A 23,378-nucleotide genomic window follows, 5' to 3' on the forward strand; every position below is an offset into this window, starting at 1 on the left:
TATTATCCTAATGAGCCAGTAATCCTTGGTGCTCAAGTGCAATAATCCTTAATCAGATCAAAAGTTCCCTGCAGCTCAGTAAATTACCTCAGCTGCTGCCTAGCAGCAAACTGAAAATGGATAAACAAAGGCATCCTTGACTAAACTATACTTCCAGTTTCTAGCAGCCAGTAGTTTAAATGCATTTACTGAAAAATAGATATTCTTTTAAAAAGAAACACTGAAGTCCCCAACCTCAAATCAAGCAGATGTTTATCCCTCACAGGCAACTGTATAGGAGAATAAAAATTCATTTCCTTCACACTTGGTAACATTTATCAAAGACTGGGATGACCATTAAAATCTTCTTCAGACTCTTGACAAGATCCAACATGAATCCGTGGACAACTTTACTATAGTTTTAACAATTTCCACACAAAGACAACTAGCTTCTTTTACACCTTAAGAGAGAAAGGCCCTGTACAAGCCAGCGAGGGAGGCCTCTGGTCTTTCTGAATAAGGTGAAGGATCCCCAGCTCCCCACCATAAACTCAGGCACCCTCCATGCCAGCAGCAGGCTGAGAGTACATTCTCCATCAACAGCAGATCAGAAGAACCAGTGAGTGAGTGATCACTACTATTTGCTTTTGAAGAGGGTTGGAACAGGGAACCAGGAATACATGGTTCTCCACCAATAAAGCCAGGAAGATGAAGAGAAATGCGACTTCAAATCATGTCTGCATGCAGCCACCTGTGATTAACACCACTGAAGTCAAGCTCTGTTAACCCAGCACTGACAAAGTATTTCCAAAGCTTACTAGTGCCCACTAAGGATATGGGCAAGTTTAGTCACCAACTTCTCAATCCTTTAACACAGACACCTGGTGAAGCAGAAAAACAAGAGAGGACTTATTCTGGGAATGGATCATGGTTTATGTATGAGAAAACAAAAAGGCCAATGCACTACTTAAATTGCCCTGGAAAAGGAACAAAGTCAAAGATGCATAAGGTTGCATTGTTTAATACTAGAGAATCCAATTTTGTTCTTCTCTACATCATCAAGCACTGAAAAAAAGGAAGAGGAACTGTACAATAAAATGCTTTCATACATTTTATGGAAGTATACTACAAAAACCAAACACTGTTTTGAGTGACATTTCGCAGGAAAAAAAAACCTAAAAGAGTTCCCACAGTAAGTGACTAAAAGTTTCTTAAGTGTCTTAAGGTGACACAGAAGAGGATGGATACTCTACTCAGCTTTGTCACAAGCAAATATAACATAAGGGAATCCAGTTCCTCAGTGGAAATATCAAATCTCATCCATTCCCACACTGGCATGAAGGGCCAACAGAAATAACAGAGCAGGCAGATAACCACTTAAGCCAGGGGCCACACACACTTATGAGGAGTCTCTGAACTGGTAGAAACTACCAGAAATTAATCCACAAGTATCAGCAGACACAAGAGGAGAAACCAGTCAGAGAAAAGTTATGAAGGCTATAAAAGTGTTTCACTCTACAAAGCAAAACCACTGCCTAGTTCCTGTTACCTGCTTTGTCCACAGTTCATTATAATCAGTGCTTCCATTACCAGTTTCAGGATATAAACTAGCAAAGAAGAAGTACCAAGTATGACTAGTACTCCCACTTCCTCTAAAGATAATTTTCTCAATTCCAACTTGTAAATTTCCAAAGTCTATACAATTTTAACACAGCTCTTCTATAATTACATTAACTTCTCAGAGAGTTAATTCCTGAGGTGACTGAAATAAAGTAAAACTGAATAAAGAAGGGGGAAAAGTCTACACCCCACTTTGAGAAATGTCAAGGAAAAACATTTTCACTTCCTATTAAAACAGTGCATCCACATATCACTATATAATTAAGCTAGGCAGAAGATCCTGTTTATAGTATGTGAAAACCAAAAAGTGAACAAACTACAACCATGTGTCAAAGTCAGTAAAAAAAAATTCAGGACAGGGAAAGGAAAAAGGTGTATAAGGCATGCAGGTAGGAAAAACATCATTACAGATAATGCAGTTTTCTTTTTAAAAAAGAAACATTTTTATCCTCTTAAATTTAGATTAGAAACTGAGTATTTAAATATACCAGGCCAAAATTAACTACATCAACATTTGCAAGCAGCTTCTAATACAAAAACTGACCTCTTGAAAAGAAATACCTATTTAAATTAACAATAAATAAAAAAGAGAAACATACCAAATTTGGCCCAAAATTGATGTCACCTTATAAAAAAAGTATTTTCCTAAAGAAATATGGACAGAATCTCAACTTTATAAATTTTTTTGCTTTCAAGTTCTAAACTGCAAATAATTTACTATAAGAAGTAGTAGAATTCAAAAACATCTTGACAGGGAAGTATCTATATATATATACATATATATATATATGTGCTATATTATAAACTTATGCAACATCCCCAAGAGCAGTTGTGCTTATGAATTAATGCTACACAGGTTGCACAACCATGGACAACATTTAAAGAACTAAAATAAACCAACTAAAACTATAAATAATACAATAATGGTTTTTAAATGTGAGATCACAAAGAAAAAGTCTTACACTGAGTAAGCAAAAGAGGTGGCTATTGCACACATATACTTCTGCTGCTATAAAAGCAAGATCCAGTGATGAAATTACTAGGTATTTTTACCTTGCACTGAAATGCACAACTGCACTGCTGCCAGAGTACATGTACTATAAATGCAAACAAACTTAGCTGTTTTAAAAACAATACCCGTGATGCTGTGCAGTGAGGCAATACTCTGTAAATCATTTATTTCCCATGTAGTGGACAAATCCAGTCACTGTAATGATTTTTCCGCATGTTGAATAGCAAAATCAAACTGCTTATTTTCCCACAAGTCACTGTGAGAATAAGGGTCTTGCTATACCCCTTAAAGCCTTCAATTTAAAAGTTAATTCTAGAAATTTGGAACTGTAACATCAGGGTCTTTTGCCATTAATAACAACGACAACACAACCAATGGCTAAAGAGCAGTTATTTGTAGAACAGTTCAACAACTCAGTTAAGGAAGAGTTTTAGTGCACTTCGCTCATTTTAGCCAACATGGTACATTGCCCCTTTTGCATACAAAGTGGACTCAATGATTTCCACTGTAAGAAAAAAATGACTTGGCAAGCAAAACACTGCGACAAGCTGCCCTTTTCTTCCTTAGACATTTTAAGACAGAAGCTTTGCAAGATATTACACAATTCTTTGCTTTTATTATTAAGTGAGAAAGTCTGATTTGTAACATTGTCACATTGCTAGTCAGAAATGCTTCAGTGATGGAAGTCAACACTGGGTCAACACAAGGCCTCATTCTACGACATTCGTTTACAGAGAACTTAAAATGATTTTCAACACACCCAACAGAAAATTCCTTGCTTCCTTCAGAGGAAAGTCCCATTATTCTTTCTGTAGTGGGCATGTTACTACACAAATGACAATTTTTGTTTTTGGACAAAACATCCCCAATCTTCACAAGAACAAATGGACTTCTACAGGTGTTACAGAAGTCTTCACACATCATCATCATCTGATGTATCACTGCTGCTTGTCTCAGAATCCTCATTCTCCAGAGCAGGTTTGAAAGTGCTGTTTTTCCAGGGGCTAAATTTAAAATTACAGATGAGGCCATTTTTCAAAATGCCATTTTTCCGAAGGCCATTTTTTTGTAACTGAAATGTGAAAACATGACACATTTAGAGAAAGAAAATGCCAACACAACAATCTGTTGCAATTCAATACTCTTTGCATCTTCACCTCTGGGCTACACTGGATCCACAGCTTTTCATATACACAGAAAGGATAACTCCCCTGTGAGCCTTCACCTCTGGCCTGCCACCTGTATCCCAGTGTCTCCAGCTGTGCTGAATTCCTGCAGTCAATGAGAGCTCACCCTGGTCTCGCCCATGTCCTCACACATCTTGCCCCAGAGATCTTTTCTCCCAAATGGTCTCTCCCTGCAATCCAGTCCCCTTTCCCACAGCGCTGCAAACATCTGTGCTAAGAAGGGCAAAGGACAATAGGGAAGGGGCCCAGAAGCAATGCTGCAGAGAAGAATGGGTATCTCAGCAATTGGAAATACAAAGATACTGAAGAAAGGAAACAGCTGATTCTGCAAAAAAGAAAGGAATTACTGCATTTTCAATATCATGCAGAATGTGTGCACTAAAACAAGCACTTGAAATTTTAATATTCCAATATTAAATTATTAATATTTCAAATAATATTGGAATTACCAAATGTTCACACTATTCTCATTTCTGATTCTTTCTCACTGACCCCACCAGGTATACTCAACACTCCTAATAAAAATAAAAAAAAAAATTAAAAAAAAAAAGAAGGAAAAGTCAAGTCTAGATTACTTTTTCATACTTTGTTACTAGTAAATTAAATGTCTCACAATTCCACAAAAAAAAAAATTTGCAGCTCTCAGAGTACCACAGAAACTGCACAAAAAACAAAAACCTTGAAAGAATGAAAGAAGACTCTATTTCCTCAGGCTAAGCAGCTTGAAAGCCTGTGCACTTTTACCACCAACAATACCTAAACTACCCAGAAGTACACCCTAACCTTCCCTTGATGCTTTGTGAATAGGCCTGAGCTACAGTCAGCATTGGTACCCGATTTTTCTGAAGCAACTATACTTCCAAAAGCACAGTACTGAAATGGTACTGCAACAGCAACATCCCTAATGATCAAAATTACTGCAGATCCTCCTCAAAGGAAGGCATCAAGGGTAACTAACTGCAGGTATATAATGGAAATTAACTTAGTTTTACCTGTTCACTAATGACTTGAAACTCCCTCATCTCATCCTCAGTTAGTGGAGCACATGTTTCATCATTTTCACTGTCTTCCTGCCAGCCCATCTCCTTTAACAACCTTTAAATTAAGAAGGACAACATTAGGAATTTGCTACACACACACAAACACTTCAAGCTCTGCCTACATACATGTCTGAAGACCTGTAACAAATGCATTGATTAATCAGCCAGTATTTTTTTTTTAACAAACTCTCACATAAGTGTAAGTTCAAAGTCTTGTAAAAGCTATGTAAAGCAGAGAAGCTGAGTTTTCAGGTCCCTTAAAGATGACCCTATCCAACCATCATATGTGGTAAAAACTTCATTCTAAGGCAAGAGATCTGTGTCAGAACAGTAAGAATGTGTTTTCTTAACATAACTTAAAGCTGTCAGTGAAGCACCAATGTATTTACTCCCCTGAGAATAATATGAAGAGACAAAGACACACTGAGGGACTCTGCAGGTTTTCCTGAATAACAAAGCAGAGCAAAGCATAAAGAATATTGGTGGTGTCCCTCAATGGAATGCAACGGCCTCATGTGATTTATTTTTTATACCACACGCTAATATCAAGAGCTGTGTCAGGTTTCTTTACAACTGAGTCTCAGCCAACAGCACATGATGGTTTTTCAGCTCAAACAGCTAGGAGTGGATTTTGGGATAAGGGGAAGAAATGAGGAAAAGAATCCTCTCATAACTAAGCTTAAGATATACAAAGATGCAATAATCAGCATGTCTTGGCTAGTTCCTAAAGAAGGATGGCAGTATCTGAGCAGGAAGAAAGTGGTTTTACAGTTGAAGATGGTATAAAAACAGGGATTATCTGAAGGTGAAGATACTGTGACATTTAACAATGAAGGCATTAAGTTTGCTTGCTGCAAAGTTTTTTCCAAAAGGATTAGCACCTTCTTCAGGTAAACCAGGTATCTTTTGACCTTAAACATTAAAACAGACTAAAGTTATTTTACAAAAAACAAAAAGGTTTCTAAAATGTATGCCAGAACTGACACTTAAGAGCTAAAAAACAGTGAATATATTAAAATAGCAAGACAAACTCACAGCTGACACCCCATACCAGGGACTTCATTTAGGCAGATAGCAGCAAAAAATCAACAGTCAACACAATCCTCCCCACAAAGAACTCTATATCCCAATACAGTGAGTGGATATGCACTGGGAAAATTTGCATTTTTAGAACTGTAACAAAAGCCTGGAATTGTAGAAGGAGAAAGCTACTCTGTTTAAAAAAAAGTCAGTAGGACAGTAACAGAAATAGAAATTGTATCCTCTATTGCATTTGGACCAAATTGGAAAGCATAACAGGCAGGAACCATCAAGTCATCCAAAACTCTAAGAGAATATATTGTACAGAAAAACACAATGCTCAATGCAGTTCAATGACAGTTAGCTGATCTTCAGTTTTACTGCAAGCAAGCTCAGACATAAGCATGGCATTCAGTGAAGTAAATAGCTACAGAGCTTCTGTTAATGTAAGTAAAATTTAGGCTAATAGCTAACTAACTTTAAAGCAACAGTCTGTAATGTTAGCAGCACCAGTGTCCCTTTAAACTGACACCATTCTAGAATGGTTAGAAGGATGAACTACATAAAAAATTACTTTGGATTAGCCAACCTGATACCAACAGGATTGCTGCACGTTGGAAACTTCCCCAGCAGGAAGGAAGCCCTTTTTGTACCAAATGTGCCAATACTTTTCCTAGGCATGCAAAAGTAACCTGGGAGCTAAGGTGGTGACCCATTGTGCAATTTACCACAAAAAGGGAAAAGGTACCACAACATCTGTCCACATGTGTGCTGAGCTCACAGCCAAAGCACTGTGGCAGTATGGACACACAGCCTCTCTGGAATACCACAGAAGAAAGACATTTGCCCAGAAATCCTAACAAGACTATTGAAAGTAATTTGAATTGAAAAACTAAGAGTTAGATTTGACTCCCACCCACCAGCCAAAAAATCATGAGCCTCTAGTGGCCATAGATTTCACAGACTCCCAGAATATCCTGAATTGGAAGGGATCCACAAAGAACATGGCATCCAACTCCTGGTCCTGAGCAGAACAACCCCAAGAATCATACCCTGTAGCTGAAAATACTGCCCAAACACTTGAACTCTGTCATGCTTGGTGTTTTTGGGAATCCTGTTCCAGTGCCCAACTATCCTCTGGATGAAGAATATTCTGTCTTTCTCAGTCACAGATTTTCTCCCTACAATGACAAGCACCATTTTCCATTTTTGCTATTCCAAATTAATATCTGGCAAGTTGAAGTCCCCCATTAGGACAGCAGCAGTTGATTTAGAGGTGTTCCTTAATTCCTTAAAGGACAGTCAGTGTCATCATCCTGGGTGAGTGGCCTACAGTGGACTCCAACAATGACATCTGCTTTTGTTTGCTCCTTAATCCTTATCCAGAGGCCTATAACCATGCCATCACCAGTCACAAGCTCCAAATATTCCACCCTATCCATTAGATACAACATCACTCCCCCACCTCTCCTGCTGTCTGTGCCTCCTGAGGAGCCTGCCCCATCCACAATGCTCCAGTGACAGAACTCATCCCACACGGTGTCACTTATGGCAGTGATGTTGCCAATGGTGGGGAAAAAAGGAGCAGAGCAGGGTGCCTTGTACTCTTCATCCTCAGGAGGAGTAAGAGGAAATGAAAGTTTCTTCTACACGCACTACAAAATGAAGAGTTGTCTAGTCCAATGTATAGACTATCACTGAAAAAAAATCTGTCTAAACCATAAGAATCTGACAGAAGATTGGGCCATGATTATCCAGCAGCATAATTCTCATATCTACCAAATGCTATTGCAGTTGGATTACTGGGATAATAGAACTGTTTCAATAATTTTCATGAAATTACTTTCTCACCTTCCAGTGGACTGTCTTGTGATATCACTAATAGTGTCAACAAGTCAGCTACAAAAATAATTAACTACTTTAATAATGATTAAAAGCTCATTGAAGTTTTATATAAGATGCAGCACTTAAAATATTTTAATTCAAACAGCAATTACACGTATTGTTCCTCCCAGACACCTAGACCAAAATCAGAGGGATGAAATCACTATGTAGTTTGCTATATTCTTTATTAAGAAATAAACTTTTTTTACTTAAAAATTGGATGTAAATCAGTACACAGGTCTAAGAAACAAAGTATATCTCATGTTAAAGCAGTACATGTCTAAAAGATAAATTTTACATTAGTCAAGAAACATTTTACGCTTTCTCAGTTTTCAGATTCTGACTTCTGCACTAGCAAGAATTTATGAACATGCTCAGCTATCATGAAGAAACACTCTATGTTTTATATAGTACATACCTATGCTCTGCCTCAAGTGAGCTTGAAAGAACATTTGCCTGAGGGAAAGCTGAAGACTGAATGATCTGCTGAGGTGTAATTGAAGCATTGCCATTCTCCTGCAGAATTTCATTTTCAAAGTTTTGGTTCATATCTCTCTCACGATGAGAACTGTTGTTGTTATGGAAGCTGAAGGACTCATCATCCTAAATACAAAAATAATTTTACATTAAAAAATGTAAAAGTGAATTCCATCCACAAGTACATATCCAGAAGTGCTGCAATTCAGTAGTTCTGTTTAGTTTAAATTAAATTTAAATGGAGAGACTCTGTACTTCACAGGTACTTCACTTCTGTTCTGGCATTTGCAACACCTGCATGCTACAGAATTCCTAAGATACACTACTGATTAAATAATGCAGAAAGCACCTCACAAGCTTTTCCCCAAATTTTTTTCCTTCAAAGTTTCATACGTATATTAAAATTCAAACGTACTTCAGCTGTTCTTCATACTTACAGAAATAATGGACTGTTGAATTTTTATTGTTTCTAAGTAAATATCAGAGCTGTATGTGGCAGAAGTAGTCTGAAAATATATGAGTTCTCAAGTTTACTTAGTCTAAGGGACAGGTCACAACACCCATACCTCAAATTCTCTGCCATGAATTCAGAAAGACTGCATACTGCTCTTTAAATTCAGACAAGCTCACTTACACACATGCACTCAACCCTAGCTTCTCAGGCTGTTGTGAACACCAACTGGAAATTACTAGACATTAAATACAAATCAGGAAGAAAATTTATTTACAAAGACAACTGTTCAGGTTCACTCAAAGATTAAAAGGTCTTTAGTCTATAAACATGAGGTATTTCTTTCTACTCTACTCATTCAGCAACCCATAATTCGTATTTATGAAGGAGCCGAATAGTCTCAGAAGTCTTACCAACTGTAAAAACAAAGAAGAGTAGAATCGTTATTAGTTAAAACCTTCTCAATAACAAAATCCCTAAACTGAGCATATAACAGCATTACCCATAGCAGGAGGAAATAATGCAATCTTCTGCACCTGTAAGAAATCATACTTTAGAGCACAGGATCAACACCACCATCGTTTCCCTCCCACTCATATGCTGTCTGCTTTCAGAAATATTAGAACAGTCAGCAAGATATTGTTAAGAACACATATCCCAGTAAACACACATTCAGCTGTTACATTATATGCCTGAAGAATAGGTCACATAATAGCAAGAAAAATTTATAAATTTACTAAGCAGTTCTGTAGGACAAACCAGCTTCTTCCAAGTGTGATTCAGCTGCTGAGTACAATTTGCCTCATTATTTCATAATTCTGAATCTCTAGATGGTTCCTAAGATCTTTATAATCTTAAATCAAAATCTTTGTGTATTTCCTGAGCACATGAACAAAGCTATCCCCAATATCCATTTCAAGGTACTCAGTCACAGAATACCTAATGAAAAGATGTAGGATTTTCTTAGCTGACACATACAGCTAGGTTATACAGTCCCATTACAGCAAATTGCATTTTGCCTGAAAAAGGATCAGGGTCAGTAAAGTCAATTTCACTTTTAACAGCAATGTACACTGGCACTGTTTCCTTTTTAATATCTCAAAAGCCTAATATCACTTCCTCAAAACCATTTGTTTATCTGGCTGATTTCTAATTTATGGGATTTTTTGTTTTAATAAGACATTTTAAACCACTCATTTACAGCAAACAGGCTTGTAAGCACCTCATTCTGAATAATAAAGTACTTATTTTCACCTGGACTACGATAACTGGTATGATAACTTGGTGGCTGGTAGCATTTGACACAAATATTCTCTAGTATCAATCGAACACTGCATAAATCAATACAGACTGAAAGAAACCTGATGCATATTATACCCAGCCTTATAGGCCTTCAAGCTCTCAATTAGTTAGAACCAGTGGTTTATGCATATAGTGAGCTATTGCTCCTTTGATTAGATAAGAATAGAGAACTTCTGGCTATCTAAACACTAATTAGAAAGGAAATGGTTTGAGAAGCATTGAGAAGCAGAACAAACTTTTTTGTTTTGTAGGATAACTAGCAGCCAGAGTATGAAATACTGCCCTTCACAAGTCTGTTGGGACTAGGTGGGATTCACACAAGAGTACAGAGGGAGTCAGCAGTTCACTGAGCTACTTTCCATCATTTACCAGCAGCCCCGGATTACCAGAGAGGTCCCAGGCAACTGGAGGTTGGAAAACGCGATGCTCATTTGCAGAAAGTATTGGAAGGAGATTCCAGGGAACTACAGGCATGTCAGACTTGCCATGGTACCAAGGAAGGTAGACCTTCTATGACCAGGGGGGACTGCTTAGGGGATGAAGAAAAGGTTGTGGATGTTTTCTGCTTAAACTTCAATAAAACCTTTTCTTTGACACAGTATCCCAGAGAATTCTGCAGAAGCTGTCAGCCCATGACTTGGAGAGGGGCACTCTTCACTGGGTAAAAACTGCCTAGATGGCTGAGCCCAGAGGGTGGTGGGTGGTGAGTGGCGGTTGCTCATGGGTGGGGCTCCCCAGGGCTCTCTACTGACCACTTTATCAATGATTTGACAAGTGCGCCTCAGTCAGTTTACAGGTGACACCAAAATGGGTGAGAATTCTGATCTGCTGGACGGCAGGAAGGCTCTGCAGAGAGATCTGGACAGGATGGATCAACAGGCCAAGGCCAATGGTGTGAGGTTCAACAAGGCCCAGTGCCAGGTCCTGCCCTTGGGTCACAACAGCCCCAGGCAGTGCCACAGGCTGGGGCAGAGTGGCTGGAAAGGACCTGGGGGTGCTGGTGACAGCAGCTGAACATGAGCCAGGCTGTGCCCAGGTGGCCAAGAAGGCCAATGGCATCCTGGCCTGGATCAGCAATGCTGTGGCCAGCAGGGCCAGGGCAGGGATTGTCCCCCTGTGCTGGGCCCTGCTGAGGCCACACCTCCAGTGCTGTGTCCAGGGCTGGGCCCTCAGTGCAGGAAAGGCCCTGAGGGGCTGGAGAGAGTCCAGAGAAGGGCAATGGAGCTGGGGCAGGGTCTGGGGCACAAGTGCTGTGAGGAGCAGCTGAGGGAGCTGGGGGTGTTTGTCCTAGAGAAAAGGAGGCTCAAGGGAACCTCTCGCTCTCTACAGCTGCCTGAAAGGAGGCTGTGGCCAGGTGGGGCCAACACCCTGACAGGACACAAGAAATGGCCTCAAGTTGTGTGAGGGGAGATTCAGGTTAGACACCAGGAAGACTTTCTTCATAGGAAGACTTTCTACCACAGGAAGGGTAGTCAAGCACTGTAATGGGCTGTCCAGGGAAGTGGCTGAGTCACCATCCCTGGAGGTATTTAAATGCCATTTAGATGTGACACTTGAATACACAGTTTACTTGCAGGCTTGTCAGTACTGTTAATGGTTGGACTTGATCTCAAAGGTCTTTTCCAATATCAATTCTTGCATGATTAGTTTACTTAGCCTAATGTATCTTTTTTTATTGTTGCTAAAGACACACAAGTACTTAAGTCATCAACATGCACTAAAAAATACTGCAGAAAGACCAAAAGAAACTACAAACCAGCACTGGAGGAAGAGTAGTACTTGGAACAATGTTTTTAAATTAATCAAAAGGTAATTCCTTTCCTTCATTTAAGGATCCATAGACCAACAGCTATTTACAGCAAAATTAGAAGTAGTTTATCATTTGTCTGAAACCTACTGGATCTACAGCAAGTATGAACAAAATTACCTTCTCTTGTCCATCATGATTCTCATCTTCATGTTCCTCTTTCACTCTATCTCTTTTCAATGCTTTCAAAAATTCACTCTTCTTATCAGTCCGCATTCTTGTCAATTTTGTTAAACGAAGCTGACCAGATTTGTCAACAGGGGATGAAGAATTTGACCGATTACACTAGTGAAGGAAGTCAGAAAAAGAAAGAATGTTAGAAACGTGTTCATTCAGAAAAATTTTAATTAAAGACACAGGTACCTGTTCTTTCAGATTTCACATATATTCACAGTCAAAAGTAGAAGGAAGATCTGTATTTTGGTATAAACAGTTTGCAGATGTAAACCCAGAGATGCAGCTTTATGGAGCACTGCTAGTGAACAGTGGGCCTTCTGAAACATGTAACACCTTTAGCAGTTTTAAAGTCTAAAAGTATCAGGCTGTATTTTCTGATGTGGGTTTTTATTCTAAATCAAACCTACAAAGGAAACTGCAGTATTTTGAGGCCAGTGATGTGCATTCCACCTTTTCTGAACATTAAGTTCCAAAAAAACCCCATATTTAATACAATTCTGTATAAAATTTACTGGCCATCCTCACTTAAGCAAATTAAATGTTTTATAAATTTTATTACAGCTACTACTTTACCTCTTTCACTGAATTTTGTGTTACAGCAAATGCCTTGACAGTTGATTTGAAAGGACCATATGTAGATTCATGAGGAAACACATTCCCAAGTTTATTTTCTTTTGCTTGGCTTTTCCACTGTGTGGGCTAAACAGAGAAGTAAAGAGTCATTAACTACAAAAGGATTCTTTTCAAGAATCTTCAGAAAAATGATTAAGCAAAAGCAAATCATAACTGCAACCTTAATGTAGTGCAAACATCTGTTTTCTTGTGGAAAAGAGGCTGTTTATGAGCAATTCATCTGCTCATAAATACTGTTCACGCTGTTTATATAAAAACTAAAATTTCGAAACAATTAAGATCCTTATATTTGAGGTATCGAAAATGAAATATGGGACTTCAACAGCTGAAAGTATTATTTTAGATTCAAAAATGTTACAGAGTTAAGAACTAATCCACCATATGCTCCCAAGAGCTCAGAAAAATTCCTGAAACAAAAAAATAGAGATTAAACCAGTGAGAATAGCTCAGTTGGTTAGAGACTGGTGATAATAATGCCAGGGTTGTGGGTTTGAAGTCCATATGGACCATTCATTTAAGAGCTGGACTTGGTGCCTTCCAACTCAGAATATTCTGATTATGCATATGGAAAGTTGCATTTGGAAATAGACCAGAATGATACTACTAAGTTATAATGTCATCTCTGTCTATAACTGGGATAAATTCTGAAGGTAATATTATGCTGACTATACCTCTCTACAATGTACCTAATTTTGTTCTGTTGAAATCCTACATACAAAAGGGACTGCTATTCCATAAGTTTAAACCAGCATTTTTACTCTCACTTGTACAGCTGCTGCACTTCTCAAAAGTGGTAGATGGGAAGCAAAGAGAACTAAGATATAATTTAAAAGAAAACTGCAAAAAAAAAGTTGTTTCTATTCATTTTTGGGGTGTGTTGCATTTTGCAAGTGTTAAATACATGATAATCTAGGAACGGTACTGTCAGGGATGAAATAAACACACTTGGAATCATAGCATGATTTTTCTAGGCATGTTTTTTGTAACACTGGTATCCAATACTCACCTTTGCAGGTGGAGTTACAGGTTTGGGGACTAATCCTTTATAAACACTTGTGCCAGTTCCATTCCTTACCGGCTGCGAGTGAAGAGCTCCCACTACTGGGAATCCAGATATCCGCAGTTCTTTTGTACTGCCTTTTTTAATGACCAGCATTCTCTGAGATCTAGATTTGGGATTTAAAGGGTACTCTGGAAGAAAAAAAGAAGTGTGTATATATATAGATATATCTCTGTGTGTGTGTGTGTGTGTCTGTGTACACAACTCACTAGTTTTTATTTCATAAGGTACCGGAACAGCCATATGATTCAGAGCAAACAGGCATAAATCAGGAACTTAAATCAGTATTAGCTCCACAAATAACATACTGTGAAAACCTGGAAAAACACAGGTTCTGTTGCATTTTCTACAGTCATCATTTTAAAAATATTTCACTTGGCAATGCAGGAACTGCACTTTTCAAAAGAAAATATATTCTTCAAAGAAACCTGCTACACATTTCTAGAGACTCCTATGTAGTAATTCTACAATCAAAATACTGTTAGTTGTTGTTGAAGTTACTCAAACTTCACAAGAGTTTATGGCTTTCATATTCCCCTTAAGACTTCCTAAAGAATAATTAGTTATATATTTATTAACAGCTCAATTTAGAGCTCTGCACTGAGGTTCTAGAAACATGAGACAAGATGTGCACTACACATTAGACCATGGCAATGACCAGTTTCTCTAGGTCCATGCTTCAGATGGACATAAGAGGAAAAAATTTCCATGTTCATTGGAGAACAAATTAGGAGACATACAAATTAGTCAGCTATCAAACTAGAGAAACTGCCATTTAGCAGTATTAAGGAACATCCATTAAAAACAGTTCTAAAATTTTCAAAAAGAAAAAAAAATCTTTTTTTGTACATGCATTCCAACATAAGAGCCTTTTCAAGGATTATCTCCTCTCCCTGCAAGCAATTCTACTTCACTATTCCCTCGGTTAAAAAAAAAAAAACAACAAACCCTATCTTAAAAGAATACATGACTTTTGCTTTGTTTAGCAGATAGATGCTACAAAATAGTTATCATTACTGTAAGTTTAATTCTCATTAAATCTCATGACAAGATTTTTCATAATATTTACAGGCTCCCATCACATATACACAACGTAAAATGGAATCTAAGAGATGTCTATGTTTTTTTTAACAGATATTAGAAGGGATTGTAACACTCCTCTATCCTGAAAAATTTTTTCCTTCTAAAGGGAATAATAACAGCCTTCAGTTTTTCAATTACAAAACAAGACTCTTTTATTGAAAGATAGGTTATCACATGAAAGCTGCTAACAACACAAAACCAGAAAGCTGTCCAATTATTTATGATGCTGTAAAGGTCTGCAGCAACTAGATATTTATATTGAGGGGGTTGGCCTATATCTAATATTACTTTAGCATGCAAAAAATGCTGGTTAAGTATGAGAAAAGAATCAACAAATTAAAATATCTTTAAAATCTCAGTATTAGCAGTAGTATAAGTAGACAAGTAAATTAATGTTTAATTAATTTTTTTTTAATAAAGAGAGATATTCGTATTTTGGGTACATTTACTTTAAAACCCCTGCCATCTGAAGCTACCACCTTCTTGGGGTAAACAACTGAAAACATAAAGCCCATCAGAATTGCAAAGTGTTCGCCACACACTCAGGTGTGTGAAAACAATCCAGACTATCGGTCTCCCCAATGCCCCTGCCCAGGATTGTATTTGTCATACAAACAATACACAAACACAATCAACAGCACAAGACATTTGCTTCCAGAAAGAGACCTTAAATCTCTGCAAGCTAAACTACTCTTCCAGCTCTCCCAGGTTTCTCTCCAAATTCTTCCAACTCATTTTACAAAGCCTTCAGCTAGCAATCAATACCACTTATTTAGGTGACCAACCTTCATTGCACTTCCTCTTGAAAATAAAGGTGAAGATTTCTTGACATCTTTACAAAAAAAGACGTATACTTGTTCTGAGAAAGATTATTATTTGTGGTACCATCTACAGACTAGCTAACTGATACGCATATTGAAGTGCTACCCTTTAACAAAAAGATACCTACATTGTAATAATATTGAAGTCTTCTCAATCTATACTTGTAGAATTCTAAAAAGAGGCTCGTGTTTCAAATAAAACAGCTTCAGATATCTGCTATGTTTTTGCATTTAAAAACATCAAAAATACTCACCCCACACACCTGCAGCTAGAGATTTATTCTGGTTTGGTTCCCTCTCATAGTCAGGATTTAAAGATGGCTGAAAGAAAGTTTTGTCATTTTTAAAAAAAGTAACCCTTGAACTGTGGGATGAATGAACTAAAGAATCACAATAACACCAGCAGCATGACCTGTGCTGACAGACTAAACACCTCCCCCAGGAACCAAACAGGAAAATGTTTACTTGTTTCTCTTCTCTAACAAAATATCTCAGGCAGCAGCCAATGCCATTATGTGACAGCAGCAGAGAAAGCAAAATCCAGCCATGTATGTTTCTTCTAAGAGTAAGATCACCCTTCCCCTTACATCCCAACTGCAGGTTAAAGCATCAGAGCTCAAAGGCCACAGGCATGAAAATTACTTTTGTTACTATTTCAGATTCCAATAAGGTAACTGTGTAGAATTTAATACATACACATACCACAGCAGATAGGAATCCAACTGTAGTTTCACTTAAATACACAAATAACAATAATAAACATATAGTGAAAAATCTGGTTATAAAATGAGAAACAAGTTATTAGACAAACTACCAACACTCCCTTAGCTACAGAAAATTCCTTACATGATGATCTGAAACTGGTGAAATCTCATGAAGCGACTTGTAATGGACAAAATGGTATTTGCAGACAAATGAAACCTTTTTAATTGTAATTACAATTTACTTACGAAGTCCTCAGCCTCAAACTGGTTGGGTACTTCTTTTACTTCCTTTTTCTGGGTTTCATTACCAAGTACACTGTTTTCACGCAGTCCCTGGCCTTTTCCACAATGGAAGGTGCTGCTACGAGTACGGGAACCTCCACCATGGTACCCTCCATGTTGGTTTAGATTTTCTGGAGCATTTCTGCCTTGTGAACGCCAGCCATTCCTCTCTTTTCGCCCAAAATGCCCTTGGATTTTAAAATTTTAAATAAATGTAATTACAAACCATTTAGAAATAATATTTTACTCTGCAGAATTGTTAAAAAAGTTGAATCACAAGTTCTATACACTGGGATACAATAGCATAGGAAACAAGTTTTCATTCACATAAGCAGCAGGGAAGGATCTCACAAAACAGTGCCAGAGAGAAAATAGCCAGCCAATGCTACAACAAGTCAACCTCTTTTTCTGTCTACTCATTTTATATGTTGTTGGCCTAGAGTATTAACTCAACACTCGTATTCTACTCAAGAGAGAAATACACCTGGAATCGCATCACTTTAGCCAACCCTTATGCTCACATCCTCTCCCAGATTAGTCTTTCCATTACCTCTCTTTCACGGCAGAAAAAGCATTTAGCACACATGAGCTGTCATCAGACTTCCTTTCTAGCTAGTGCTACAAAGAAATGACACAAACATATTCACAGTGTTCCATAAATTATACCTCCATTTGGCCTTCCAGTGTTAGGATCAAACCCTTCCGAAGAATTGTGTCTTCTGCGATTTGCTTCATAACGATTCTCTGCCCATGAAAAATTTTCAGAATGTTTCTCAAAATTCAGTGATGACTGCAAAGGAGCATAAATGGTACACCTGAGATCTGATTGCTAACAACTTAATCATCAGAACTGTAACATGCACATTGTTGACAGTATATAATTCATTCTTACAAGAACTTTGAATGACAGACAATGCAGCAGTCCTCTCATGCAGAGCTGTGTCACCATCTCGCAGGCTAACAAAGTGGAAGCTGCATCTTCTGATCCAGGACACTGAAACAGCCCTTAAGTCACATGCCTGTGACACAAGGTAAGAAGTGTCTACTTTGTTTTGGCAGCAAAACAGAGCAAAAGTGACATGTGTTGCAGCAGAAGAAGTTTTTTTTTTAAAGATAAGAAAGGACAGAAGATCACAACTTGGAAGGCTGAGAAGAAGTCTGGGATCTTAATCTAGATTTTCAGAGACTACATACAGGCATTCCACAGAAAGCAAGGAAACCCTTCCACCCCAGGTAGCTATACTCAAACAAAACTTAATTCATTAATCTTGTCATTATTACAATTTAAAAAGGAAAATAGAAGTAGTTATGAAATACTAATAAAATCTAGAATCAGAAGTGCCCAGATTCACAAAGATACTTCAAATTTTCAGCTTATAAACACACATTAAAAAATTTTTAAAGAAATAAATCTTTAATATATCAGTAGGAAGCCGTAAACTAAAATCTTATCTTGACAACAGCACCAAGAAATCAAACTACATCCTGACTAGAATTCATACCTAAAGGAATTAAACCAAAAAACATTTTTCCTTACACAACCCATATCTTCCTTATAACTTCTTTCTGAGTGTACCTTTAAACTTACTTCCTTCTTCCCACCTAACCCTAACAGGAAATCACACACACAAAAAAAGATCCCCAAAGCTCTATGGAAATGCCCCTGTAGAGCTCAAGGTGCTGTTCAATATTCACTGCTTAAAATTCAAACTCAAATAATCATGTCGACAAAAATCAAAGCAGGTATTTTTAGACTGTTAATTTTTAGAAGTCAAATGTACAGGGACTACCCTCTCAATCTGAGACATGGGACATGAATTACTCGACAAACTCTCCTTGGAGAGAGCAAGACCAGAAGACTGCAAAAAATTGTTAAAATAAAAGTACTTCAAAAATTACCAAATTAATCTAAATATTTACGTGAAAGAAAATCCTTAAACAGATTTTGACTGAGCTGTCAAAAATTTCAGAAAGCACAAGATCTGCCAATCTTAGGTGAAATTTTAGAAGATACTTCATGTGTTCATTTACATACAACCACCTCTAAAGATTGTTTTTGGAATTCAACTTTCTTTTTTTGTATGACCTTCAAAAAAATCAACGTTTTTACAAAGTATAACTGACAGCATTTTATATGTTATGTTTGAGTCGTACATGCTACCAGGAATCCGACGCTTCTGAACCATGTGCAAAGATCACGCAGTTTGCATTTTCCCCACATGATGGAGATACCTGCCTATGAAGCCTCTAGAGGCAGAGATGACAGTAAGCTACGTAATCAAAAGGAAATGTATTGATTACTTCTGTAAGTTGAGAAACTATTTGACTCAGTTCAGCCAATCAAGAAAAAGGGATAGAAACAACATAGATTTTAAAAATACAGGAAGTCTAACTGCTTAACAAGAAGTAAAAGAGAACTGTAAAACTGCCTTTATCTATCTGCAATGTTCCCATACCCTTTTCACAGCAATATTTTCTTAAAAGTTCTGTCCATGTCCCAAAATGGTTTCACTATTCCCAACACCTTCCCATTCCAGCTGCCCATCTGTAATACTGCACTGACACAACACATTAGTTCCAGACCTGGACAAAACCCACTGAGTGACAGATACACACCTATTTAGGTGGATTTTGCTGTGTAGTTGACAGAGACATGAGAAAAGCTTGCTGTTAAACGGAAATCAGAAGCAATAGATGAGATAGATTTCAATCAAGCTACAGTCTGTGTATCACATTAAAAAGCTCATTCACAATCACAGTTTCCTGGTAGCAGGTTTCTGTAATGCCAGCCTTGACCTATGTAAGGAAAAACATCTCAGCTACCAAGGGCTCAAGGGGAAAACCAGGGTCCTATAGGTGTAATCTCTGAAAGTGATCACATCTCAGGTATATAAAAAATTGACTAAGCAGAGCTCAGATTCTACTTCTCAAATGTTTAAAATGTTTAAATGTTGCTGATACCATAGCCTCACCCCAGCTCCATTCTGTATGAAACATGAGATACCTTGCCTTCCTCACCCCTTCCTCTTCATCTCCTGCTTTTCTCTCTTGCTTTTTTGATATACAGCAGAAAATAAGTCTATTTTAGGAAACAGAAGGGAGCCACAACACTTGTGACCTGCCTTGTGGAGGACTCACAAGTTTTATTCTGCAAACTAAGAACTACAAACAGACTTTTCAAGCACTTAAAATCCAAATGGGCTGTGTATCACAGAACGCTCATCATTGAGGGAGCAGGTAATACAGGGAAATAAGGTGCATTCCAACAAATATTACAACAGAGTAATACATACAACATGGAGTTTCTGAAAGAGGAGAAAATCTAACTAAACTCCATGAGGCAAATAATCATCGAAGAGGAAAGGAAAAATGCACTTGCAAAAAGATTTCACACAATTCAGAAATGAGGTGACAAATATAACCCATACTTCAGATATATTCTAGTGGTGCTAGAGTATTTCTGAAACTTTGTTTTATCCTGCTATATTGGCACATAAAGCATGCAGGTAAAGCTCTTGCAGCAGACTCTCTAAATATGTAGTGAAGATTGTTTTGCAATTGTGACACCACATCAATTAAGCTCCAGATACTTTTCCAATTTAAAACATATTACATTGAAAAAATCAGATCAAAAGAGTTGAATGAATCAGAAATCATAGAGAATGAAAACAAAGAAACTGCTTCTTAATTTGGATTTTCAGACACTATGTATCCTGGAACAGATAGGCTTTATGTTCCCAGAAACAGACTATACTAAACAAAGAGCCTAGCTAGGTCAGGGTAGAAGAGACTTAAACAAAGTGATATAAATAAGGACATTCAACGACCTGACTAAAAAAATGTGTTTATGTTTGTGTAGACATACAGAATCAAAGCATTAGGAACACAATTAACACTGCCATCTCCCCACGCATTTAACGCATTTAACAATACCATAAAGCCTACTGCCCTAAGTTTCTCAAGGCCAAGCATTTTCCATGGAGGTGACAGACTGCACAAAGTTTCTATATTAAAAAAAACAAAGCAATTCTCATAGCAGCAGTTATGAATATTGAATTCAAACTATTATAATGAAGATAGGTCTACAAATAGGGAAACAGATAACAGGAGTTTTAATCTCCACAGCTGACTCTGCTTCTGCATTTGCAAAATTAAGAAAGAGTAGAAAAAACACTTCTGAGATAGACCTCCAGGAATATTTACTAATTCTAACAATTAAGAGATTATTATTTCCCATTTCCAAGCTGTCCCATTACATAAAGGAACAGTAGTCTAAACAGCGTGGAGATGCCTAACAGTATGAAAGCACCACACTCCACCAGCAGCAACAAGCATTTCACCATCAACTGCAGAGCCTCTTCAGAAACTCCAAAAAAGCATAGTTTTAATCATTTGGATGACAGAATAATACTCCCTTAAAATTTAAAGGACACAATTAAAAATCAGAAACAAGAACATCAAGAACATGCTTTGTCTTGGTACTTCTAGCATGGAACACAAAGTATTTAAGTTTAAACACCTGAAGAAGGCAGTCTTAAACCAACCACAGCCAAGGCCAGATATGCGCTTCTCTCCATGAACTAAGCTGCTGAAGCAAAAAACTCTACTGCAGTCATCTGTCATCACAGTATTCATGAAGAGATTGGCATTTTTACTGAGATTGAGGTTATGACATTTAGATTCCCCTAATAATGAGAGTGCCTTTTCAAAACAACAATACAAAACATACCTTTGTTGATGATGGTAGAGTAGGAAAATTAAGCCAGGCTGGAGCAAAGTCATGCTGCGCCATTTAGGTCCAGTCTCTCCGAATCAATGAAAAAAGGCTTAGCACCTCATGGCAAGTCCCTGTAATCAGAAGAAAATACAAGGGGATTACACTTCTTGTCTTTTGTTCAGTATTTCACTTCTGGTTTCCCATATTGTTTTCCTCATAGATCTGATTTAGAATCTATCATCGTATCATTTACAGCATCAAATCTGTGTTTTTATTACTAAAATGTCACATAAATCAAATATATCACAGGAATTATGAAAATATAAATGTAACATTTCTTTCTTTATTTCCTCCTATAAATGGGATGAAGCATCTTGTGTAAGGTCTGATCAAGAACACTATGGCAAAACTAGCTTGCTGAAATACATTCTGGTACTATCTAGAAGGGACCTGGCAAGCCATTTTATTAGCTTCCTAGAAGCTGGTATTTTTAATTAATCCCTAACAGTAAGTCTCAGCGGCCATATGAAAGTTCCTTATGAAAAACCTACATACTTGGGCTCATTACAAACCTCACAATGACTCCATGTCTCCTCTCTTCAATGGAAACAGAGTCTATATGTCCAGAGTAGCAAAATCCAGTAAAATTCTCTAGCTTGAAAATGGGCCAAAGAACATAATAGTTTACTATTAAAACCCACAAATACTTTTTCTACCCTACACTCTTCTTACAGGTAAGAAAATATTTCTCAATAGGCAAGAGAATACACGGTAATGTGAACTATATTACCTGAAGCTGAACTGCAGCAGAGACAGGAAAGAAATGGATTAAACACTTCCTGAATTATACTAGGGCAACCAAACCATGCTCTGCAGCTAGTCACAGCAAAGTGGTCAATGACTCAAAAAATTTCTAAGTATGATATACATGCTATTAGAAATCCAACTAGTGAAAACATAATAAACATCCACACACATTCTATAGGGAGGCCCAAATAAACGTGAATTCCACATCTCTGCACAGCAGAGTACAAATCTGTTATTGAGCACAGATATAATTCACTTTAATCTGTGGCTGCTGTAATGTATTGGTAAGAGATGTGGAATCTGAACTTGGTAACTGATAATTATGGTTGTTCTCCAGCCTGAACCTGAATATTGCAGGCTACTGCACATTTCCATCGACAGGTAAGACTGTTCCAGCTTCTAAAAGGAAGTCTAATAGATTTGTTAGATTTGACTTAGTGTAAGATTGTACTTAGTTGAGCTGCTGTTTGTTTTTAATGACGTGAGCTCATATCTAAGTTTTTCGGAACATCCAATACCATGGATAAACTGTAGGGTAGGACGTACAATTAGTACAGTTAAACAGGGACAAGGTTAAAGATATGTCTCACCCAAATAACTAACTTAAAATTACTCTGCTGAAGTCATTCAACTCACTCCTACACCAACTTCAGCAAAAAATCCAGAGAAAATTTCTAAGTATTTCCAGTTATATCAAACTAGTAAAATATAAATGAACAAAATTCTGGAGTCAATGAACCATCATAGAAATGGCTTCTCTTCCTAAAAGGAACCATGTTCACTTTTACTGATGTATCCCATGCAGCAACAGTATACGAAAGGGCATATGTTTACAAATGAACCAAAAGATGTTAAATTAAGAAACAACAAATCTGAGCAGATTCCAGCAAGAAAAAAGTTTATTCCCCTTCACTTGGACACAGTTCTCTTCAAGCAGAAGAATCATGATATCTTCAGAAATTATCAAGACAGATTTTCAGTACTGAAAGATTGACACAACAACAACAAAGTCTTCAGACTGAAGCACTTACAGTCTGAAAAGCAGTAAGTAAGATTAGGTTTATACTAAGTGAGAACTTAAAGATTCCACAAAGTACCACCAAGTTATTTGTGCATCAGCTATTAATTACAGCACAGAAAATCCACTAACAATGTGACTTCATAGATTTATATTAACGTTTTTAGAAAACTAGTCAAGCTTCCTAACATTATTTATGCAACTGCCACAAGAAGAGTTTGTTATTAACTCACTATCATACTTACCTTTTATCCTTTGCACAAAAGACTGCGGGATCACCAAGTAACCAAGGACTGG

The 23,378-nt window shown here is 37.4% G+C and overlaps 1 protein-coding gene across 2 annotated transcripts in view; it reads right to left on the minus strand.

Moving 5' to 3' along the window:
* Positions 1-1,198: 1,198 nt before the first annotated feature.
* GPBP1 (GC-rich promoter binding protein 1) overlaps positions 1,199-23,378 on the minus strand; it is a 34,415-nt gene continuing 12,235 nt past the window's right edge. Inside the window, exons 2-11 of one of the 2 annotated variants that reach the window (XM_054288190.1) lie at positions 21,269-21,387; positions 17,206-17,329; positions 16,504-16,727; positions 15,808-15,874; positions 13,596-13,780; positions 12,530-12,655; positions 11,900-12,064; positions 8,161-8,345; positions 4,791-4,893; positions 1,199-3,683 (exon numbers count right to left, since the gene is read on the minus strand). In XM_054288190.1, coding sequence (XP_054144165.1) covers positions 3,525-3,683; positions 4,791-4,893; positions 8,161-8,345; positions 11,900-12,064; positions 12,530-12,655; positions 13,596-13,780; positions 15,808-15,874; positions 16,504-16,727; positions 17,206-17,329; positions 21,269-21,331 — 1,401 coding nt within the window. In that variant the 5' untranslated portion in view covers positions 21,332-21,387 and the 3' untranslated portion in view covers positions 1,199-3,524. Of the gene's footprint in view, positions 4,124-4,790; positions 4,894-8,160; positions 8,346-11,899; positions 12,065-12,529; positions 12,656-13,595; positions 13,781-15,807; positions 15,875-16,503; positions 16,728-17,205; positions 17,330-21,268; positions 21,388-23,378 lie in introns of both variants that reach the window. The other variant, XM_054288183.1, reaches the window with a different exon arrangement.

Source organism: Melozone crissalis, unplaced genomic scaffold (assembly GCF_028551555.1).
Source record: "Melozone crissalis strain CALT ecotype California unplaced genomic scaffold, PUWL_Pcris_2 ptg000005l_1, whole genome shotgun sequence".
Lineage (NCBI taxonomy): Eukaryota > Metazoa > Chordata > Aves > Passeriformes > Passerellidae > Melozone > Melozone crissalis.